Here is an 18,561-nt window from a genome sequence, read left to right as displayed (position 1 = left end):
GGTCAAGGTCACAGGCCAAGGTCAAAATTTGACCCATGCATCTTTGTGTGAACCAAATAACTATGGCAGTTCTGATCTAATTTGGACAAAACTTGGCGGAAGGGTTGGGGGTCACCCAAAGGATTGATACCGGTATGTTGTTTTGGGAACAATATGTCAAACATCAAGGTATGATGGCAAGGTCAATTTAAACTGTATTTACTTTAGACTAAACATGATGTTGATGGAAGGATTCAGGGTAAAACAAGGATAAGTAAATCGATTTCGACAACAGTAAGTCGAGGCTCAAAACCAAAGGGCAAAGTCAGATGTTCGGCTCGTAGACCAGTTGGTGCGAGTGGGTGTTGCACTGAGTGTTCCATCTTGTATTCTTACCATCTGCATGTTGTTTAATTCAGCTCAAGAGAGATATTTTAAACTGGAAAGGTTAGATGTAGCATTCATTAACCCCTTTCCAACTATAAGCCTCCCCTAATTATACAGAATTATCTGTAGGTGGCGAGAATTCTATGAATATACGTCATCAGAGTGAAGTAATTAAAACAAAACCAGTTGATAAGACGACTTGTTCAGTAACCTATTTGTCGCGGAGGAATAATATTCTGAACACAGTAAATATTAGCTATGGACGTATTATATTTTAACTGGGTTATATTTAACCCTCTACCAGCGTAATGCCTTTGCCCCAGTGACTTACTTTTTTAATACATTCCACCACCAGACCTATTTACTATAAGCAGAAGGACCTCCATTGATATAGTGTTAAAAAAGGCTATATCTAACCCCTCTACTCAGATCAGTCTCTCCTAAGCTAAACAAAATCGTCTGTAGAAATCAATCGATCAGTGAAGAAGGGGCAACCGCCGCGGAGCGCACAGCCTCACTCACGTTCCGACTCCACCCACGCGGGTCCCTTTGTGCAACCCTCCAGGCTGAAACTCTTCCTCCTCTAAGTATTTCCCGACAGGAGTGATAGACCTGCTCCGGCCATGAGTTACGTGGCCTTCCCCTTGGCCTCCTCCACCCTGCGTTAACTCTTTCAGAGATCACCTTGTGAGCAGGATCAGCCTCAGGAAAACAGGCCACCTGCCCATATAGCTGGAGTTGGCACTGACGTATTGTGTGGGTAATGGGTCTCGATTCAGTCTTACGGAGTAGTCGCTCGTTACGCACCCGGTTGTACCAGCGATATACAACGATCCCGCGAAGACACTTAGTAGCAAAGGAGTCAGTTTGCTGCTTCAAGTCACTGTTTGGTGTCCATGTCTCACAGCCATAAAGTAAGACTGGGAGCATCAGCGCCTTGAAGATGTGAACATTCGTCCTTCTACACAAATAATGCAAGAAGAAAATTATAATGACATCCTCGGTGAAAGGGTTTATAAGACAGTTTCAACCCTCATTACTGGTAGGGGAAAATTAATTAATGATAAATACAAGTTTTGCTCATAAAACATTAGAATTGGGGTTTCTGAACGAATATGTATAATAATTCAACATCATGGCAACATTTCTGCAGCTTCCCAAATCGGTATCTATACATTGCTTTGTTTAGTGGATATTCACATGCCAGGTGGGCGTATGTTTATTTAATGGCTAATGCACGTGATCACCCTGCGTTGTTACCTCCACCAATGAAGTTGGAGAAAGTTATGTATTCACTCATGTTTGTTTGTCTGTCTGTCTGTGAAGACTATATCTCCAAAAGTTCTCAGTGAATTTCAATGAAATTTGGTGGGAGGATGGGTCATGGTCTAAGAATCAATTGATTAAATTTGGTGGAGGACCCGGATCCTATGTATTTCACATAATATCTCCACGGATCCGGATCCTGATTCTTTTTAATGGCAATGGCATTGGTGGAGGTATGCGATCTTTGAATGCTGTCTAGTTTTGTAATCTGCATTCAAATGATGATGTCTATGTGTTCTTGTACACCTCCCAAAGGGAGATCATTTTGTTTTGTTTTGCTTTGTTTTTCTGTGTCCTCGTCATTCATACCAACGCTTGTTCCAACGCCATAAGGACTTATTTTCTGAGTTGATTGGCCTTGAAATTTACTATGCATGTCCAGCTCCGTTCAGAAATCTGTATTACACCCAGGAAGAAAAACACAAGCCTTGTTCCATCCTTCCCTAATGACAGGTTACTGTTCCGGGTCACTGTTATTATTATTATTATTATTATTATTATTATTATTATTATTGTTGTTGTTGTTGTTGTTGTTGTTGTTATTATTATAATTACTATTTTCGTTATAACTAAAACTTGAAACATACCTGTGGGAAGTATTCTTGTTTTATGTATCCATTTATCTATTGCCAGATGACGTAATCCAGTAAGGGATGGCCACAAACAGATCGTCTTCATGTCGCCCTGTCCCGGGCCATTTCACTGCCTTGCTCCCGGCTCACAACCCCCTTTCTCGTATACCTCACCAATCCATCCCTGCATCTCATCCTTCGCCTCCCCCTCCCTCTCGCCCCCTCCACCACACTCACATACACTCTCCTCGTCAGTCTCTCGCACTCCATCCTCTTCACATGGCCAAACTAACTAAAAATACGAACAAAAAGCTTTGTTTGGTGATTATTATTATTATTATTATTATTATTGGTGTTGTTGTTGTTGGTTTAGTTTTTATTATTATTATTATTATTATTATTATTATTATTATTATTTTAACTTACTTTAACAATGCGCTATTCCAAAGGCCATTTGACCAAGAGCCTTAAAACTTGGTCATCATAGTCAAGCAGCTGTCTGCTTCTTTTGGTCATATATGGTGGCCGTCCATCAAACGGATCTCCTTGTATTATCTGGATCACAAAAAAGTGAGTCAGCCACGCAACCTCAAGAACCGCCTAAGCGAGGAAGCTATTTTTTTGCTACAAAATAGCCTTAAGGCAGACGCAGGCCGGATGGGAGTACGGCTGCACTCGGTTGATTATTCTCTGGGATCGCCTGGAGTAAAAAAAAAAAAAAAAATGGAGCTTTTCCAAATATTCCAGATGTCACCTAATTTTCCATGATGGATTATAGTCAGAGTCACCAAACTTGTTGGACTTATGACTTATACAATATGATGATCTAAGGTGACATGGACAAAAGCAGTGACCAAGACATCGCTTGGAGTCAAAAATGGGACTTTTCCGGATATTCTGGATGTCACCTAATTTTCCATGAAGGATTATAGTTAGAGTCACCAAACTTGGTGGACTTACAGAATAAGATGACCTAAGGTGACATGCGCAAGACCAGTGACCATGACATCGCCTGGGGTCAAAAATGAGACTTTTCCGGATACCCTGGATGTTACCAACTTTTCCTTGAAGGATTAAAGCTAGCGCCATCAAGTTTGGTGGACTTATACACAGTGATAACTTAAGGTGAGATGCACAAGATCATTGGCCTTGACCTCAAAGTCCCAATATAGTTCGACTCCTGGTAGGCAATGGCTGTGGAAAGTTTTATTTTCATCAAAATTGTCCTTGGACAATATTACGGTGTTCTAATTTTTAAACCGTGATATTTCAAAGGCTATTTGTCCCAGAGCCTTGAAACTTAAACTTCTTCGGACATCTGTCAGCTTTTCTTGGCTAAATATGGTGGCAATCCGTCAATCAGATCTCCACATATTATCCAGAACAAAGAACAGTTTGAGTTTAGAGTCTGATAGGTTGTATAAACATCTTTTATGTAATCATAGTTTATTCAGATCAAACAAACTGTTCATCAGTAGTAATATAATCACAAATTGTTTTCTAACTCCTATCAATATGATGATGCACTTTTCACTTATTTTATGCTATATCCAGATAATTTTATTCACTTATAGAGAGACTTCTAAACCTAAAGATGTTAGAAATAGATTTCATTTACCCTTTCCCTACACAAAGCCTCCCTGAAGCTGAATACATTTATCTGGAGGTGGCAGGACTAAACCAAATAAAGCATGACATCCAGTGGCACAGAACAGTGATGATGAAATAATTATCTGTAAAGTATTGGAAGTAGACAGGCAGGGATTATGAAATATTTTGTTAACATATTATACTGTATACTGGAATTCTGGATAAACTGATGTCCTATATTGCAAACAGCTTAACACGGTTCACCATAATGATACATTAGTTATATTCATCGTGGCTGTCTCCTGGCGATTTTATTCAACTTGGAAACGAACTTCCATTTTGAAGGGATTACTGAACTCTGCATCTCTCTACGGTTCGAAAAGTCCTCCTAAAGTAAGTAAAATCGTCTGGATTTGGCCAGAATAAAAAATAGTTACCTCATAAGAGTGACGAGATGAACAATAAATCTTGGCCTTATAGGGTGAGTAAATTTAAGCCATGCTAGATGATCTCTGGCTATGGGCAGCTGGCAACAAAAGCAGTGCAGACTTGAATGCTCCACACTGATACGTCTTGCAAGGAGAAAATAGGTTAGGTTAGGTCACGCCAGGCCAGGTCAGGTTAGTTATTGAGAAAGTTGAGAGAGAATGACAAGTTAAGCAAAATCAAAGAAGAGTATAGTCAACGAAATTTAACCTCTTCAGTGCGATGACGTAAAGCATTTTTTTTTTTTTTTTTGTAAGACCATTTTGTAAGATAAAGGCAGCACCTCTCGTTCTGAAAGGGTTATGGATGATATCCACTGACTCCTTCAGTAATTTATACATATTTATTTTACCCTTGCTTCATTACGTCGATCTTCTTTTTTTCATATAAAGAGAGACCATTCTTTCTTAAGGAGTTACTAGTTTAGAAATAAGCTACAAGGTCAGTTGGGAGAGGAAGGACGTCAGGTATACAGATGTTGAAAACCAGACTTTTTATTTCAACTTTAAAAATATGAGCTGTGGCATTGACTTGAATACTGAGCAGTGACTGAGTGATCGTGGAGGGGCCACAAACACAGCTACTCGTCTTCTTTGTGTCATGGGAATGGGCTGTATTACAGTTAACGATAAAGGAGGGAGGATCCAGAAAGAATAAGCAGGGTCCGAATTAAAGACAAGGTCTCCACTACACTGACTCAGGGCACCGGGTGAGCCACTGCCGGTGCACTGGTAGTAGTAAGGCTGACAGGTGTGGCACAAACCGTAGAAACCCTCAGCAGGACAGAAAAAACACATGACACAGTCACCCATGGTTTTCTCAACAGCTATCGTAGTTATCTTCCCACCATCAACAGTTGTAGAACCGCCTATTGTGGTGGTACCGAACCCTGCTGGGGTTTAACCTCGTCTACCAGATGTCTTGAAACCGCTATTACACAGGTTCGTACATGGGTCTGTCTCCGGAATACAACGTCCGGCAGCAGTGTCAAAGTATTCCCCTGAATCACATTCGAAGTGATAAGCTTCATCGATCACACCATCCACACAGATGTAGTATTTATGGCAGTCTAAAGGGTCTGGTGCTTGGACTACTCCTGATTCGCACACAGGTGTGCAGAGGTCGTTACTGTCACAGCATTTGCTCGGGTCTGTAACGCAGTCTGTTCCATCAAACACTGGCCTGTCACCGGGGCAGTAGTATGGCCCAAGCTTCTCACCTCCTGGTCCACATATATAGTACGCACTGCAGTCATTTGGATCAGCAATGATATCCAAGCTCGCGTTACAGTGCAGGTGGCAGGCATTCCCTACACAACTGTCATCGCATTCTCCATCAGGTGCACATTCCATTGTAGCAGTGTCAAATATATTCCCATCTGGACAAGGGAGAGGAGAATCAGAGGGAAGTCCGTCACCCACACAGAGGTAGTACTGGGAGCAGTTCTTTGGGTCCGGGACTTTGTCGAATGGTTCCTTCCCGCTGCAGTCTGGCTCACAGCTCTGGGACATCACCCCAGCGGCACACACCACCTGTAGGGGCAAACATTCACACATCTCACAGTAATTTTGTAGCCTGTTGCAAAAAAATATCCTTAATTTAAATAGAAATTACACATACATCAGAGCATGTCCCATGAATTCTTAGTCCTGTTGAAGCAATTTACACTTTGAAAACTAGATGTCACTCTACAGGTTAATAAAAGTATCTGGGTGTAGCAAACATAATACAGTTAATATTTTTTACTTCCCAAAAGGGTTACTGGAGTTGTTTAACACCCTTATCGGATGGAAAGCCACTTCTAAACTGAATAAAATCGACTGCTTTTATCAAGAACAATATAGGTAAGATTTTCAGTTCTTCCACGAGTTAATTTTCATTTCTCAGGAGACCCTGTGTCTGGTGCAATTAATGCTTAAACTTGATTCTTAGTAGTGCTGCCTTTGCCCAATTAATCCGACGACGAAAGTGGTATTTTATTCCTACTGGTGATGGAGAATCAATGTTTAAGAAAGTTCTTTTATCAGTGAAGATGTTACTGAATCGTAAATCAACCCCCCCCCCCCCGCAAGGTGAATAATATCGGCTGAAAGTAGCACAGACGAAACTGAAAATTCGTCCGGAGAATGGTCATATTAACAGCTAAACGGTGAAGAGAGATGGTATTCAAAACACCGAAAGTTTGACTCTCTCTGAACTAAGCAAACTTATCTGGTAGTAGCCTGAATGGGAAGGGTGAATCATTGATAGGGGAAAAGGCAACACCAAGTAAGTTACTGTAGACAGTTAGGGTAACCCAGTAATATATATATATATATATATATATATATATATATTCTATATCTATATCTATATATATATATATATATATATATATATATATATATAAGACTTTTGGATTTAGAACCAGACATCACCACACATCGAATCAAGACACCACATTTACAATCTCACATCACGCATAGAACAACACAGAACCATACACCACATTAAGAACATCAGATCACACTTAGAACCACACACAGAGTCACACACGACACACAAAAGCACACCACACACAGAACCACACACGACACACAGAACAACACACTACACCTCAAACCACACACAACCACGCACTACACCGCAAACCACGCATCACGCATAGAAATGCAAACCATACACAGAAACACACCAGATACAGATCCCCACACCACTCATAGAGCCACAAATAACACATGGAACAATACACCACACACAGAACAACAACATACACAAAATTACACGACCTATAAAATAATCAAAAACACAAAACCACACACTGCATATTTAATCAGGCACCTCACACAATCAGCCACACACCACAGGCAGAACTACAGACATCACACCGCACATACAGCCACATGCTTCTCACAGCATGCAAAACTACATACAATACTACAAACCACGCATACAGCCATTTACCTCATACCATACAGAACCACGCACCACACACAAACAACCACGTGCCACACACCACACAGAACCACACACCACGTCACATCACAACCTACATTGTGAACCAAGTACCACAGATAAATGCCTGTCATACAGAAACACATTAAATCCAGAGCCACACACCATATATTGATCCATACACCACGTACAACCATACACCAGGCAATGAACCACACACCACAGTCATACATCACACAGAGTACCACATAACCATACGTTGAGCCACACACACCACACATAGAACTAGACACACCACACAAAACCACATAGAACCACGCACATCACAAGGAGCCTCACGCCATGGATAGAACCATATCTCAAACACCATACAGAACCGCACATTGTACACAGAACCACACACTACACATCCAAACATCAAACACAGATTCACTAACCACACATGCAACCTCACACCACACAGAGGCAAACGACACAGAATCTGATGTCACACAGAACCAGACATAGAACCAAACAACGCACATCCCTTCACACACTGAACAAGAAGACATGCATAGAACCTGTCGATTTATCACCCATTCATTTTTTGTCCCATCAGAAGTGTAGAGGTGTTGGACTAGGCTGCTCATTTCAGACAGTTAGGTCACCAGCCTCACTCGTCACTGATAACCTTTAATTGAGCAGTAAACCCCAACCATCCCCCTGAAGTAAACCTTTATGGCCCCAGTTCAGTTGGAATGCTTTAACCCACAATGTCACTCTGTCATGTAACTATAAGGTTATCACCCAACATAGTAAATAGTTTCCAGGGTTTCAGGAAACCACTTGGTATGTCACTCAGAGCAGAGTCACCTGAAGGCAACATTACATCGAGTGAATGGATTGAAGACGCCCTTACCTACCACATACATCTTCACCTATCCCATAGCACAAAGACGTCGCCCACAAAATGAGCCAAATACAATACTGTACTACACATCACACAAGACCTTACGTTACACAGAACCACACGCCTTACAGGACCTCATGTTACACTGACTCATGTAGAATGCACATAATTAAACCCTTTACACACCTACACCCTCACCCCACACTTACCCCTTACGACACCAAAATCATCTCACATCCACACAGAATCACATACCACATAAAAATCGCCTCACATCTACACAGAATCACATACCACACAAAACTGCATTCCACACACAGAAATTCACAATACTCAAAGGGACACACAACTACCCACCACAGTCTGAACACGTTATACCTTCACAGACTACATGCACATACACGCCTCCATACCACACTGCACACAGAATCACACAACACAAACACATCCACCCGTCACATACAGAACACTACGAATTTTCATATACAACATATACAATTGCCTCCAGACTTCACAACATCCCACACAACGGTCCATTCCTCTAACCTTCACCATATCTTTGCTAACCAAGCACACATCCCAGAACACTCTTCACACTTTACCACACCATATTCCACCCCCCTTATCTCCAACACATCATTCTACTTACTTCATTTCACCTCCTCACACTCCGTCAGACCTTTACACACCTGTTTCTACTACCGTAGTCTCCTCTGCACCATACAACTCCTCCACACATCCCGTCTTCTTTCTTTCCTTTCCCCTACCCTCATGCCCATGTCCCAACACCAAACGCTCAGTCCTCCACACGCAGTCTTACCGTCAGGGTGACTGCTACAACCAGACATCGATACATCCTACAGATTCGAAATACAGTGCCTGCAGCCCCACCTCTCTCACATATATACCCCAATCACTGCCTTTCAACAACCACAGAGGGGGAGGTTCCCATTGTGAGATGAAATAAAAGCAGTTATCAATACACTGTCCGAAGCGTTCAAGCATACTGCACACACACACACACACACACACACACACACACACACACACACGCACACACAATATATATATATATATATATATATATATATATATATCTATATATATATATATATATATATATATATATATATATATATATATATATATATATATATATATATCCATCCGTCCATCCATCATCCAATCCTACTTAGGCAGTTGGTCCTGACATTTAAGATGAGAGTGACCAACCTCACTCATCCCTGGGTGGCATTACATGAGCAATAAACCCCAACCACCCCTTCGATATAAACCTTCACCGGCTCAATCCGAATGGAGCACAATAATTACCCACTAAACCACAAGGTGCTATATATATATATATATATATATATATATATATATATATATATATATATATATATATATATATATATATATATATATATATATATATATATATATATATATATATATATATATATATCACCATCATCATTACCCACTGGGTGGCCACTGCTGAACAAAGGCCTCCCCCAACCTTTTCCACGCATTCCTTTATTGAACCAATCTTTGCTACGTTTTGCGTTACCTCCTAACTTCTCTATCTGATCTCTCCACTTGCTGTCTGGGTAACAGTATCTTGGAGTCAAATCAGTCAGCCTCTTGCTCCATCGGTTATCCTTTATTCTTGCCACATTTCCTACCCACCTTCATTTCTGTTCATTATATATGCTTTAATGCGTTTTACTTTAGTCTGCTCTCACACCCAAATTGATCTTTTCCCGTCTCCAAGATATTACCAACATTGACCTTTCCATTGCTCTTTGCGAACAGGTTAGCTGATTTTCCACTGATTTTGTCCGTTTCCAGGTTTCACAACTTTACGTCATAGCTGAGATTATACATTTGTTGTATACTATTCGTTTCATACATATTGCAAGCTACTTTCCATGATGTCTCTGTTTACCAAAAGCTTTCCATCCAAATATAATGTGTCTTTTTATTTAGCTATCATGGTCTATCACGGAGTGCAGTAGCCACTCCTTAAGCAGAAATGGCGTAGGATCAAAATGACGTCCTGTACGGAGGGTATAGGAGTATTTGCGCAATAAAAGTCGCAAAGCGCAGTTCTAAGCTTATGAACTAAAAAACCTTCTCTATTCAAGTGCGAAACTACTCGCAAAATCTTGATAACCTTCGTAGGAGTAGCACAATCGAACCGCAATAATATAGATTTTGTTCTTTCTTTCTTTTTTCTTCATCAGTCATAACTCCAAAACAAAAAGGCGTACGTTAGCGTACTATACACCAAAGCGCTTCATGTCAATTGCAGATGTTTCTTTTCATGTTTAGAAAAGCATTCAGTTTGCGGTTCGCGAGTTACGGCCTGAAAACCGCAGCCTAGTCACCCGAAAGTACACCATTTTGGGCAATATTGGTTAGCAACAGCCAGCCCACAGAAGAGTTGAAGAATAGTTAAGAACGTACCAAAACATTTCTTTTCATGGAAATGCACCCTCATTTTAGTCTTTGAGTATGCTATGTATGTAACAATCCAAATCTAACACTTGCCTTATGCCTACCTATACTTCCACAAAAAGATCATAAACTGGAAAACAAAAAAATTCTTCTAAAATGATTGTTAAGAAGAAGGAATGGCAAAAGTGCACAGGTAAGAGATGAAAAAAAGCACAGAAACAAGAGAGCATTCAGGATGGGAGGAGATTTGGAGACCTATACCCATTACTACATTCCACAAGCTACACGTGTATGGCTAAAGTGAGGAATGTAATAATGGGTATAGGCCTCGAAATCTCTCATCCTGGATGCTCTCTTGTTCCGGTGCTTTTTTCGTCCCTTTACTGTGCACTTTTGCCATTCCTACATCTTAACGATCATTTCAGATGGAAATTTGTGTTTTCCAGTGGTTAGTTTTAGTACTGTACTCCTCGAAGAATTTCTTCGCTTAGTCTGATAACGGTCTTTGGTGTATTTGGAGTAAACATTACTATAGTTTATTTCGGTTCATCCTTAGCCCTAATTCGAGACTTTCTCTATTTAGGTCATTTACATTTCTTGCAATGTTTTTGCTGTTTCTGAGATCAGAACAATGTCGTCTTCCAAATCTGTTATTCTATTCGTAAGGACATTATCATCATCATCAGCCATTGCTGCTACAAAGATCCCCGCAACCTTTTCCACGAAATTCTTTGACTGACCAAATCTCTACAAGGTTTTGCCTGCAAACTTCTTTATCTCATCTCTCCACCTCCTGCTCGTCCTTTTTCTGCTACACCTGGAATTTCTTTAGAGTTCAGTCACTCAGCCTCTAGCTTAGTCGGATATCCCGTACTCTTGTTACATGACATGCCCACCACCATGTCTCTTATAACTTCTGTATATAATGTACTTAAGTTTAGTTTGCTCTTCCACGTTAGTTGATCTCTTCCTATCTCTGAAAGATATTTCCAACATTGACTTTTTTAGTGCTCTTTGAGAACGGATCAGTTTGTTTTCCATTTGATTTGTCACAGATCTGTACGTCATACTTGGAATTATGTATTCTTTAAATGGTTTTTCGTTCCATAAGTACTTACAAGCAACTTTCCATGATGCGCCTTTGTTTACCAAAAGATTTCCATCCAGATGTAAATGCGTCTTTTTATTTCGTTTTCATTGTCTTTCCGTAGTTTTAGTATTTTTCCCAGGTAATTGTATTCCCCAGCTTCTTCAAGCGTACCTTCGTTTAATCTGATGACTTTATTGGTGCGTTTAAATTAAACATCATTTTAGTTTTACTTTCGTTCATCTTTCAATGTACTTTGAAAATTTCTCTGTTTAGGTCTCTACTGTTTTTGAAATTAGGGCAATGTCATCTGCAAATCATAAATTGTTTATGTTTTCTCCATGTATGCTCACTACTTTGTTCTCCGGTTATAGATTTCTGAAAATGCTCTCAAGGTATGCTGGAAATCAATTTGATGAAAATGTATTAACCTGACGGACGCCTTTCTCTGTCTTAATATTTTCTGAGTCTTTATTCTACTTAACTGTTGCAGTTCCCTCAATATATATTTTTTCGAGCAGTTTTACAGTTCTAGTGTTATTCTTGTTCTTATTCTTATTCTTATTTTTATTCTTATTCTTCTTATTATTATTAATATTATTATTTTATCATTCTTTTTCTTCTTCTTCTTCTTCTTCTTATTATTATTATTATTATTAAGATTACATTATAAGACTGAAGTGGTTAAGTTAAACATGTGTTGTTGTTGGTCTATATTGTATTTACATGTTTTTCCACGGATCTTAGGCAAAGGAAGGTGTTGTTGTTGTTGTTGTTGTTGTTATTATTACTGTTTTCTTTCACAAAACACATGTATCCTATGGGCTCCAGTTAAATATAGTTATCGTTATTGTTGTTGCTGTTGTTGATGATGATGATAATGTCCTTGAATCCCATTGGCACTGACAAGTTAGGCAGAGTTATTTTCTGTTATATGCTGTTCTGTAGCCTAGGTGTATTCCATTGGGTTGTTGATGATGATGATGTTTGAGTCGTTGCGGCTGTTGTTGCTGGTGGTGGCGTTGTTGTTTTTGTTGTTGTTGTTCTTTGGCTGCAGAGACTGGTGCATGGTTCCGCCACTAAGACACAGCGGCCAGCAGCGGTGTTGAAGTATTTCCCTGGCATGCAGTCGAAGTGAGAGGACTCGTCGAGATCACCACTCGTGCAGACATAGTACCGGTGACAGTCAAAGGGATCTGGGGCAAGTGTCGCGTCCATTTCACATCTGGGAACGCATAGATCACTATCGCCACAGCACTTGGTCGTGTCCGTAACGCACTTTGTCCCGTCAAACACTGGATGGTCGTCGTGACAGAAATGTGGCGTGCTCACCTCTCCACAGACGTAGTACTCCCCGCAGACGTGATAAGCTCTGCAGTCACTCAGGTCAGCTATGAGGTCCAGCGGTGATTGGCACTGGAAATTACAGGATTGGCAGCTGTCATCACAAAGGGCATCAGCCTCAGCCACGCACTCCATCACACCTGAGTCAAACTTTAACCCCGGTGGACATTCGAGAGGAGCATCCAAGGGCAGCCCGTCACCACCACAAAGGTAGTACCGGGAGCAGTTCTTTGGGTCCGGAACTCTGTCATATGGGTCCTTCCCGCTGCAGTCTGGCTCACAAGTATTGGACAACACCCCAGCGGCACACACCACCTGGACAGCCAGACAGCCACACATCACATTAATTTTCTTCCTTTTGGCATAACAAATTGTTTCTCATTTAACTAAACATCACATCACTTATCAATATTAAGAAATTTTTACACACACTACTGTAATTAGCAGTCACTGTTATCAGACCAAAGCACACACACACACACACACACACACACACACACACACACACACACACACACACTTCCATCTTCCCTCCCTCACCCCCAAATAAAAAGCTTACCGCTAGGAGCACAGCCACCACCAGACGTACACCCATGCCTCTGCTCTGTCGGACACTGCCCCTTTTTTTTTTTTTTTTGCCTATCGACCATTGGGGCCGGAGCCCTTGGTCATTAAGGCAAAATATATATATGTATATATATTGATACACATATACATAGATATACGAACATATATATATATATATATATATATATATATATATATATATATATATATATATATCCATACACACATCCATGCATATGAACATACACTTTCATCCACATATATATATATATATATATATATATATATATATATATATATATATTGATACACATATACATAGATATACGAACATATATATATATATATATATATATACATGCATATGAACATACACTTTCATCCACATTATATATATATATACATCCACAATATATATATATATATATATATGCCGAAAAACATCATAAACACGTTGAGTACACCGCTTCCCGTCCGATCAGCGAAGTTAAGCAACGTTGGGTCTGGTTAGTACTTGGATGGGTGACCGCCTGGGAACACCAGATGCTGTTGGCATCCCTACGTGTGAAGTGGGGTTGGTGGAGGATTAGTGCCCCTCCCTGTAAAACAATTAACTCTAAGCCGTTGGCCACCCAGTTTGGGATACATGGCGTCTGGCAATGAATGAAAAAAATGAATATATATAAATATATATATAATAATTTTTATTTAATTATTTTTTTGTAGTTTTATTTTTATTACGATTTTATTTTTTATTATATATATATATATATATATATATATATATATATATATATATATATATATATATATATATATATATATATATTTTAAACCTTATATTACTTATAAACTAAACTGCTTAATCTAAAGACCCTAAAACTAATCACCTAACAGACAAATCGTTAACCTATACTAAATCCTAAGAGACAAATAACTAGACCTACACTAATGGTAAAAAAGCCTCGACCAAGAGAACACCATCGACTGCAGATATGAAATGCTTTTCTACGTTACATACCTGCACTCATCACCTGGTGACTGTCAGTCGAGACACAACCTAATATAGGGGACATCAATATATGAAAGGGAACCAGACGAGTCAGGAACATTTCCATATACATCAGCTGTCGGCCCTAATTAGAATAACTTAACCAAGATGGTATAATGTATTTACATAATTTGTACAAAAAGTGAAGAACCTCGCCCAGCAGACCACCATCGACTGCAAGTGCCCGATACCTTTCTATATCGTACACTTGCACTCATCAGCTGGTGACTGTTAGTCGAAGAACGGGGTTTAATGTAGGGGACATCAATATTAGAAATAGATCAGTGGGTGGAGGAACTATTTCAAATATGTCAACGGTCAACCCTAATTAACAGTACAATATATACATATTTACAGTTGATAAAAACCATAACCATAAAGTAAAAAAGTCACATCACTCTGATCAGTCCGGTCTCTCTCAGGAAAGCCATCAATTTATCAGTCATAACAATGTCCCCATCACCCAGGATGGTGGAAAGGGTGAAGGGGACGTCTGCTGCGCCGCAGTAATTTATAAGTGAAACACGTTCACGAATAAATCGCCGACAGCGCAGGATGATATGACTGATAGATAACACCGCACTACAGATATCACAGTGCGGTGGAAAGCGTCTTTCCATGTATGGTTTCATATGAGTTAAAATGGTGGCATTGAGCCGTAGCCGTGCCAATACTTTTTCTTCAAGGCGACTGGGACGGTTGGCAGTGTCCCAGTCGCCCAGGTGCAGCTTACAAGTTGGAATATTAAGTCTGGTCCACTGACCTTGCCACAGAAGATTTATTGATTTCTTTCCGAGAGAGAGACTCGACCGTAGATCACGAGGAACGTCCCAAGTCTCCTCGACCTCTACAGCCGACTTTGCAAGTAAGTCAGCCTGCTCATTGCCGTAGATACGACAATGACCAGGCACCCAGATCAGCGTGAATGACTTGTTGCATGAAAGCAATTTATTAACGATGCGGCCCTGGATCTCGTGAGAGTCCGTAGTACAAGATGGAATTGCCTGAAGGGCTGATTTTGAATCTGAAAATATGACAAATGAGTCATGCCTAGAATTGAGAGCATAGTCTATGGCTTTGTCAATAGCAAAAAGTTCGGAGGTAAACACAGATGTATGAGTCGGCAACCGATACCTAAGTGCACATTCAGTCGACCACACACTTGCACCCACACATTCACTCGACTTGGAGCCGTCGGTGTACAATTGATGGGACCCCAAGTGACGCACGATGATGTTACGAAACAAGTGGTGGACCTCCGCCTCCGGCGCCTTGGCCTTTGGTACTGGGAGCCATGATACATCCACTGTAAAGCCGGGTGGCTCCCAAGGCGCTATATTTTTAAACACCAACTTGTCACACTCACTGGGGTCCACACCATGCTCCTGAGTCAGTAAGTGGAGGCGAACGGCAAGTGGTCGACGCACCCCCCGCAGAAGGTGGTGGTATTGACGCAGGGGGGTACAGGCCACATTGCCGAGATTACTTTTCCTTAATGTTCGTAACTCGTACGATAATGCCAGGTGGTCACGGCGAATACGGAGGAGGCACATTCGCCTCCACTTCCATACGAGCTACACAGGTACACCGGACGGCTCCAAGACACATTCGCAAACATTTATTCTGTAACACATCTAATCCTTTCAGCGTGGCATCGGATGCCCAACCATACACCTGTGCGCCATAGTCTAGCTTTGATCGAATAAGGGACTTATACACCATTAATAAAGATTTTCTGTCGGCACCCCAGGTAGTACCCGCTAGGTACTTGAGGACATTTAACGGTTTATCACAACTAGCAAGCAAAGTATTTACGTGAAGTTTAAAATTCATTCTACGATCAAAATGTATTCCTAACAACTTTACAGAATTTTGAAAAGGTACAGCCTGATTATCCAAAGTTAAGCACAAATTAGGTACGTTACGATTAGTGAAGACTACAGCGGCACACTTAACGGACGGAAAGCTTAAATCCCCACTGCAAGGCCCATTGGTGGACGGAGTCAAGGGCTGCTTGAATCCGCCCAGCCGAAAATTGTGCATTACGGGAGGAGTGCCATATTGCACAATCGTCAGCATAGAGCGAGTATTTAAGATTCCTCGGGATGGGAGCTGATGACAGAATATCATTGATCATAATACTAAATAAAGTAGGACTAAGCACACTTCCCTGCGGCACCCCGTTTTCCTGGATAAATATATCCGATGTTACGTTACGGGTCAATTTGACAGAGAAAGTCCTGTCCCTTAAGAGATTTGAAATAAAAATAGGCAAATTTCCTCTTAAACCATAAGCATAGAGCTTCATTAGTATACTGTGTCGCCATGTCATGTCATAGGCTTTATGGATGTCCAAGAATACCCCTATCATGAATTCTTTATTGGCAAATGCCTCTGCAATACAATGCTCCAAATTCATTAAATGATCTAGTGAACTTCTGTATTTACGGAAGCCACATTGTTGATCATTCTTCGACTCTACAACAAAAAGAAGCCTATTGTTTACCATACGTTCTATGACCTTACATAGACAAGAAGTCAACACAATAGGACGACATGAAGTGGGATTCATAAGACGACCAGCCTCTTTGGGTATCGGTATGATGTGCGCAAAGTGCCATGAGTCTGGGAACGTTCGAGACGCCCAGATCTCATTGTACAGTGCTAACATCTTAATCAGGTTGTCCTGATTAATATGCTGGATCATACCGTACGTGATGGTGTCTGGTCCAGGGCTGGTGTCTTTACACTGCCCCTTGCTCCACCTCCCCGCCTTTATATACCTCAGCAAGGGAGGGAGTAGCCAATTGTCTCACTCTAACTCCCCACCTCGTTCACCCCAATCTGTTTGTATCTGAGGCTGAAATGGGGACCTGGATTGGGAATGTGACGGTTGTGCCTCATAGTCTGTGGAGGACTGGGACTCCGGAAGGATCTCTCCTTTTCCATAATGTAACTCGAGTAGCCTATAGGCTGTAAACCTAAATCTTCATCGGCCCTACATCCCAATACTGCAGATTATGGTGTGTGTGTGTGTGTGTGTGTGTGTGTGTGTGTGTGTGTGTGTGTGTGTGTGTGTGTGTGTGTGTGTGTGTGTGTGTGTGTGTGACTTATAACACTTTTAGGTAATGCGATAATACCACATATTAACCTCTTGGCTTCGATGACTCATTAATCTACTTTATTCCTGCTGCCTCCAGTCAATTCTATTCAACTCATGGAAAATACTTCTCTTGCTGTAGGCGTTGCTTAAAGCTGTGTCTAATCCCTCCCTTTTGAAAGCTTTCTCCTTGGCAGTTCAAAATCATCTGGAAGTCGTAAGAATTAAAACAAATAACACCTCATCGGTTTGAAGGGATTCATCTTTCAAAGCAGCCACAAACTCGTATCTTTCATGTATGCAGCTGGAGGAAGGGAGAAGGGCGGTGGTGCAGTGGTTAGCACATCTAGTTCACAACAGGGAAAGTACGAGTTCGATTCTGGGGCCGGTAAGACAGGTGACTACAGTTTGTTTTCACCTTGTCCGTGTTCACTCAGCACCGCAATCCGGGACCTCGAAGTAACATCGACTGTTAAGGGATCACGCTGTATGGGAAGACTGGGACTTAGAAAAACTGATGTCTCTCTTCTTAACTCTGTGCAGTTGATAGGCAATTGTCGAAGTCTTCTTTTGATCATCTCTGGAACTCCGTCTGCCTTTCCCTCTGACTGTCACATTCATTCTTTTAATTCCTCGATTCCGACGATGCATTTCCTTTTATTTCACACAATTTTATTTCTCTCTGGACAGAATATTGAAATATGAGATGTTAGATATACACTTAAATTCGTTTGACCCTTCAGCACAAGAGGTCTCCCCAAAGCTGAACTGACCAGCAATCAAGAA

At 40.8% G+C, this 18,561-nt stretch overlaps 1 protein-coding gene and 1 pseudogene across 1 annotated transcript; one reads left to right on the top strand and one right to left on the bottom strand.

The window, feature by feature from the left end:
- Nucleotides 1-5,239: 5,239 nt before the first annotated feature.
- On the bottom strand, nt 5,240-13,396 carry LOC145401933 (peritrophin-48-like). Its single transcript, XM_080274039.1, has 2 exons — nt 12,800-13,396; nt 5,240-5,872 (listed from the first exon to the last, which is right to left on the bottom strand). The coding sequence occupies exons 1-2, from the start codon at nt 13,394-13,396 to the stop codon at nt 5,240-5,242; spliced, it is 1,230 nt and encodes a 409-aa protein (XP_080130165.1).
- Nucleotides 13,397-14,060: 664 nt separating this feature from the next.
- On the top strand, nt 14,061-14,179 carry LOC145402450 (5S ribosomal RNA; annotated as a pseudogene).
- The last annotated feature ends 4,382 nt before the right edge of the window (nt 14,180-18,561 follow it).

Source organism: Coenobita brevimanus, chromosome 57 (assembly GCF_032717465.1).
Source record: "Coenobita brevimanus isolate Jiangsu-jjx chromosome 57, ASM3271746v2, whole genome shotgun sequence".
Lineage (NCBI taxonomy): Eukaryota > Metazoa > Arthropoda > Malacostraca > Decapoda > Coenobitidae > Coenobita > Coenobita brevimanus.
Note: the sequence above shows the minus strand (reverse complement) of the source record. Positions and strands in the feature narration are given on the sequence as shown.

Coding starts and splice junctions, on each gene's coding strand:
- LOC145401933 (XM_080274039.1), bottom strand. CDS start 13,396: ATGTGTGGCTGTCTGGCTGTCCAGGTGGTGTGTGCCGCTGGGGTGTTG. Junction 5,873..12,799: donor ACACCGCTGCTGGCCGCTGT/GTCTTAGTGGCG, acceptor TTGCCCCTACAG/GTGGTGTGTGCCGCTGGGGT.